The sequence below is a fragment of the Lycium ferocissimum genome, unplaced genomic scaffold, assembly GCF_029784015.1.
Source record: "Lycium ferocissimum isolate CSIRO_LF1 unplaced genomic scaffold, AGI_CSIRO_Lferr_CH_V1 ctg4625, whole genome shotgun sequence".
Taxonomy (NCBI): domain Eukaryota; kingdom Viridiplantae; phylum Streptophyta; class Magnoliopsida; order Solanales; family Solanaceae; genus Lycium; species Lycium ferocissimum.
Window position 1 is genome coordinate 46755 of NW_026725716.1, and position 6211 is coordinate 52965.

The 6211-nt window shown below is 41.8% G+C and overlaps 1 protein-coding gene across 1 annotated transcript; it reads right to left on the bottom strand.

Moving 5' to 3' along the window:
* Window positions 1–3378: 3378 nt before the first annotated feature.
* Window positions 3379–3708, bottom strand: LOC132044472 (uncharacterized). Its single transcript, XM_059434965.1, has one exon. The coding sequence runs from the start codon at window positions 3706–3708 to the stop codon at window positions 3379–3381; it is 330 nt and encodes a 109-aa protein (XP_059290948.1).
* Window positions 3709–6211: the final 2503 nt, after the last annotated feature.

Genomic DNA, 6211 nt, shown 5'->3' on the forward strand with positions numbered 1-6211 from the left:
AAGCATGTATATAAAATGTATTTCAAACACAACCAAGAACCTTGCATGAATACACCACTAGTTTGTTTATTACAAGTAAACAGGTTTAATGGAGTGGTATATACACATAACTGGAAAATCACGTCAAATCACTACAAGCTAATGCCCACATACTTAGGCATTCTCGGATTTCAATCTGTAAGTAAAATTTCATAATTTTTCATACATAGCACCGGTACTCGTACTAATGCCTGTCACTTCTCGGGTACGAGACTCACCCTCGTTCACCCTTACATCGTCTTATTATTTTTTTTAATCTTTACTTATCAAAAAATTCCCTCAAACAAAGTCTTAAAATACCTCAAGGCTAAGTAAACAAATTATGAAAGCGTAATCTTCTACTGAAGTGCCTCGGGACTCACCCAATCTATCAAATACACAATGATATTTAGTAAACAAGTCCACAGACAACCTTATTGCTATAGTTATAACTCGAGCCAAAAATTCAACCCAAAAGTCAAATCCGAGTCTGCAAGGGCAGAACTTAAATTTTATTAGAAAATCAGTTTACCCATAGCCTAAATAATCTAAATCTAGAAAATTAGCTAAATCCGTTCACAAATTGTCACGACCCATTTAGCCGTGCGGGCACTTACCTTTCCACCTCAGTAAGCGAATCACCCCAACAATGAACCAACACACGAAAGAATGAATTTAAACAGCAGAATAGAACAAATACGTAAGTCTCACGATATATGTGTGTGTATATATATATATATATAGCGGTAAAAGTACGGAAGATAATAAACACCCCCAGGGTCTAGTCTAAATAATAAAAGAGCATCTAAGGAGAATAGTACAATCTGGATTACTAATACATAACTGCGTATGTACCTGAAATAAAAGTAAGACATATGATAGGAAGCCTTCAAGGTCAGCGGACGCCATGCTCACCCTAGAAACTCGAGAGAAAGCTGAAGCGTCGATCAACCACGGGTCACGGAAGTGGATCCGACCTGGTACTCTGCATTCATAAAAGAATGCAACAAGTGCAGGTCAGTACAAACAACAGTACTGGTAGGCATCATTGGCCGACTAAGCATAGTTAACACAATTCAGATAATAAAGCAGATAAGTAAATAAACCAACCAGCATAAAATAATATAATCACAACCGAGTATCCGTCATCGCCTATGTAAAGCATCTAAACCCAAATATGTCATGTCTAAATATATCCGAACCAATCCAATCACCAAGCATTTCAATCAATTCATAATGCAATGCGGTGCAATAATGGTTATAATGCAATGCCATGCCATGCAAATGAGGTGTACAAATGTACTCCGGACAGAAATATGGACGTCTCGGTAGCACAACCCAGTGTGACTCGCGAAGTCTAAGTGCCACCTATCCTGGATCTTTGCCCAATAGATAGATGGGACCCCGAATCTTTGCCCACGGGGGGATTCACACTGGCACCACCCTAGGGGACCCGCGGAGTCCATGCACTAACAACGATTTCGGGATATTTTCATAATCGCCCATGTAACAATGATGCCGGAATAGATCATCGGACATCGGCCATCTCACAATCACTCAAGTAAAAGAGTCTATCAAATATCAGTTTCACACAATTAACGATTCCGGAATTGAACCTCGGACATCGGCCTTCTTACAATCACTCAAGTAAAAGAGTTCATCAAATATCAGTTGCATACAATCAACAATTCCGGAATTGAACCTCGAACATCGGTCTTCTCACAATCACTCAAGCAAAAGAGTTTATCAAAATATCAATTTACTCAATCAACGATACGGGATCATCACCGGGTATCGGCCATGCATCATGAATGTGTGAGAATACGTGCAATGCGTATATCAATGCCAAAGGTAAGCTACAACCTACCTGGATTGTCGAACCGCTACACCAACAACTCACTCATTTACCTTCCCCTTCCACTGAACCTCAGAACTAAAGTAGTCTAAGAATAATCGAATTCTATATTAGAAATCGTGAAGAATGATACTAATATTGCTACTATTTCAATTCGGTCAATTCTAACCCTAGAAATTGGGGAAAACGGGCCCACACGGGCAAAACGGGAAATTCGAGAGCAAAATACCAAATTAAGTACTAGGTAATCATAACCCAACCACTAATTATTGATTTAGCTCAAGGATTAGCCTATTTTCTGATTTCAAGCAAAAACCCCAAATTGGGTAAAACCCTAAGTCTCCAATTCCGAAATTCAATGCTAAAAGTGGAAGATATATGCTTAATCAGCTTAGATTAGTCAATATCTAACATAAACATCACCAATTTATTATTAAAATCCTGGGGACAATGTTCTTCCAAAACCCTCTTAGAACTCCCATCACCATGGGTTTATTAAGGGAAAAGGGGAATGTAACATGATAATGGATTAAAGGAAGAATGAAGAAATGGGAAAGATTTACCTCCAAGATTCTCCTCCAAACATCCTTAAGAGCAGTTTCTTCAAGCTAAAATATCGAAATGGGATATAATGAGGGTCTAGGGCTTTTAACGCTTCATTAATATTACTAACTGCCCATCACCCGCTTCAGCGGCACTGGGACCGCCCCAGCGGTATCGCTTCAACGGTCACTTGACCGCTTCAACGGTAATGACCAAAAGACATTGACCGCTCCAGCGGTGCCGCTGCCGTAGTGTTGGTGCCGCCAAAGCGGGCACCAAACACTACAAAACTCTCAAAGTCCACAATTCGATCCGATTTTCCGACTAGTTCCCGAGGCCATCTGCTTACATACCAAACACATAGTCCCTTATAAAAACACGCTACGAATGCGCCCGTGGCCTCGGAATCCCCAACGGAGCTATCGTTGACCGAGTCAACCTCCGATGTCTTAATCCCAAATTCCTAACCCAAGTCCCGGAATACATCCAAGTGCGTTGGGAAGCGAACCAACTATACACACAGGTTCTAAAAAACCATCCGGACCTCTCGAAATCGATGAAATTCTGACAAAGGTTTGTTTGCACAAAAGTCAACTTTGGGTCAATCATTTTTCACTTTAAGCCTATATTTTCTCAAAAGTTGCTCGAATCCAGTCTAGATATCTCGAGAAGCGTATCAGCGGTCCTCTCGGGTCAAAAGTGAGCTAATCAATGCTCAGGAATAGGCGAAAATACCTAAAAGACTATAACAACTAAATGGGTCATTACATCAGATACCAATTGAACCGTCGCTCGTCCTCGAGCAAAGAAAAGACGGAAAGTAGGAAAATATCTAAATCAGTGAACAACTGAGGATATCGGCTATGTATGTCGGACTCGGTCTCCCAATTAGCCTATTCCACCGGACGGTGCTTACATTGTACCTTCACAGAAGCAATCTCCTTTGACCTCAACTTCCAAACCTACCTATCCAAGATCGCGATGGGCTCCTCCTTATAAGTCAAATTCTCATCAAGCAATATAGAATCCCAACAGACAATGTAGGTACCATCGGCATGGTATTTTTTCAGCATTGAAACATAAAAGACCGGATGAACTCCCGCCAAGCCTGGCGGCAATGACTCATAAGCTACATTACCCATACAATCCACAATCTCAAACGGACCAATGTACCTGGGGCGTAACTTTCCCCTTTTACCAAACCTCATAACACCCTTCATGGGTGAAGCCTTCAGTAGAACTTGGTCACTAATAGCAAACTTTAAGTCCCGAACCTTCCGGTCCGCATACATCTTTACTGACTCTGAGCTGCCAAAAGTGTGGCTTGAATAACTCTCACCCTATCAAGGGACTCTCTCAATAGGTCTGTGCTCCAAGGTCGAGCCTCGAACCCATCAAACTAACCAATCAGAGATCTACATCTCCTACCATATAAGGCCTCAAAAGACGCCATGCCAATACTCGAATGATAACTGTTATTGTATGCAAACTCTACCAAGGGCAAAGGCTGAACCCAATGACCACCAAAGTCAATAACACACGCTCTCAACATGTCCTCGAGCACCTGAATGGTCCGCTCAGACAGGACATCGGTCTGGGGATGAAAGGTTGTACTAAGATCCAATCGGGTACCCAACTCCTCGTGAAATGCCCTCCAAAATAGGGAGGTGAAGATAATACTCTAATCAGATACAACAAAAATAGGAACCCCATGTAATCTCACAATATTACGAAAATACATCTTAGCTAACTTCTCCGCCGCATAGGAAACTTGAACTGGAACAAAATGAGCGGACTTTCTCAACCGATTCACTATCACCCAAATAGAATCAAACTTGCCAAGAGTCTTCAGAAGACCCGTGATGAAATCCATGGTAATCTTCTCCCACTTCCACTCGGGAATAGGCATCCTCTGAAGCACCCCACCGGGTCGCTGCTGCTCATACATTATCTGCTGACAATTTCCATACTTAGACACAAAATCAACTATATCTCTCTTCATCCGACAACACCAATAGTCTTTGTCTCATGTCTCGGTACATCTTAGTCACCCCGGATGAATGGAATAGCGAGAGCTATGAGTCTCAGATAAGATCAACTGAATCAAATCACCAACACGAGGAATGTACACACATCCTCTAATCCTCAAAATGCCCTCAGAATCAATCACGGCCTCCTTAGCCTCACCTCTCGAAACCTTATCTAGGATCTTACTCAACTGAGCATTCTCAAACTGATGAGCCCTGATCCGATCTAATAAAGATGACCTCGCCTCAATATAGGCCAAAATCCTGCCCGGGGCTCAAATATCAAGATGGACGGAATTATTGGCTAGATTCTGAACCTCCATGGCTAACGGACGCTCGAAAATAATCAATCGAGCTAAACTCCCTATACTCACCGCCTTGCGACTCAAGGCACCGGCTACCACATTGGCTTTACCAGGGTGATACAGAATAGAGTGTCATAGTCCTTCAGGAGCTCCACCCATCGGCGCTTCCTGGAATTAAGATCTCTCTGAGTAAACACATGCTGAAGGCTACAGTGATAGGTAAAAACCTTATAATGAACACCGTAAAAGTAATGCCTCCAAAGCTTCAAAGCGAAGAATACGACTAGCAACTCCAATTCATGGGTAGGGTAATTCTTCTCATGAACTTTTAACTGAAAGGAAGCATAAGCTATTACTCTACCCTCCAGCATCAATACCACACCCAAACCCATACGGGAAGCATCACAATAGACAGCGAAATCCTTACCTTCCACAGGTAGGGCTAGGATCGGGGCTGTAGTCAAAAGAAGCTTGAGATTTTGGAAGCTCTCCTCACAATCATCCGTCCACTGGAAGGGAACATCCTTTTGAGTTAATCGGGTCAAGAATGAAGCAATGGCAGCAAAACCCTTCACAAAGCGACGGTAATAACTGGCCAATCCTATAAAACTACGAATTTCGAAGCGTAGTGGGCCTCGCCCCCCTCGCGACCTCGATCTTCGTGGATCGGCCATAATCCCTCCTTGGACACCACATAGCCTAAGAATGCTACAGACTCCAACCAGAACTCACACTTAGAAAATTTAGCGAACATGCTATGTTTCTTCAACAACCCAAGAATGGTACGGAGATGGCTCTCATGGTCCTCTCTACTCTTGGAATACACCAAGATGTCATCAATAGACACAATCACAAAGAAATCGAGGAACGGCCGAAAGATGCCATTCATGTTACACCTCGCATTTTTGCACATTTGAATATTCCGAGTTAATGGCGGGACGTTAAGGACAAGGTTAGTTTCCGGTTTTGTTGAATGCGCGGTCGCTTATAAATATTATTGTTATGGAAATTTAGGGGCAAACTTGGAATTGGAAACTTTTATGCATGACTTGTTGAAGAAAAATTGGAGGTTAAAAGTTGGGAAATAATTTTCATGAAATAGCACAAGTGTGTATTATATATATTTGTGGTGTGTGTGTATATGTATATGGGCCCCACTCCTTGAGGACATGTGATGAAAATATGGACCAAGCTTATCAAGGAAGACATTAGTCATCTTTATTCATTTTCGAAAAATCAAGAAAATGGGAGAAAACTCTAGAGAGGGGCATGTGCCCCTCACATTCCTCTATAATTATATATATATATATATATGTGATATATAAGAGAAGAGGGCATAAGTCATTTTTTAAAAACTCTAAAGAATTCAAGAGAAATGGAGAAAGAAAAAAGAAGAAGAAGGGCGGCCAAGGCCAAGGAAATTTGTGGGAACCCATTATGCAATCTACCATGGAGAATTTGTT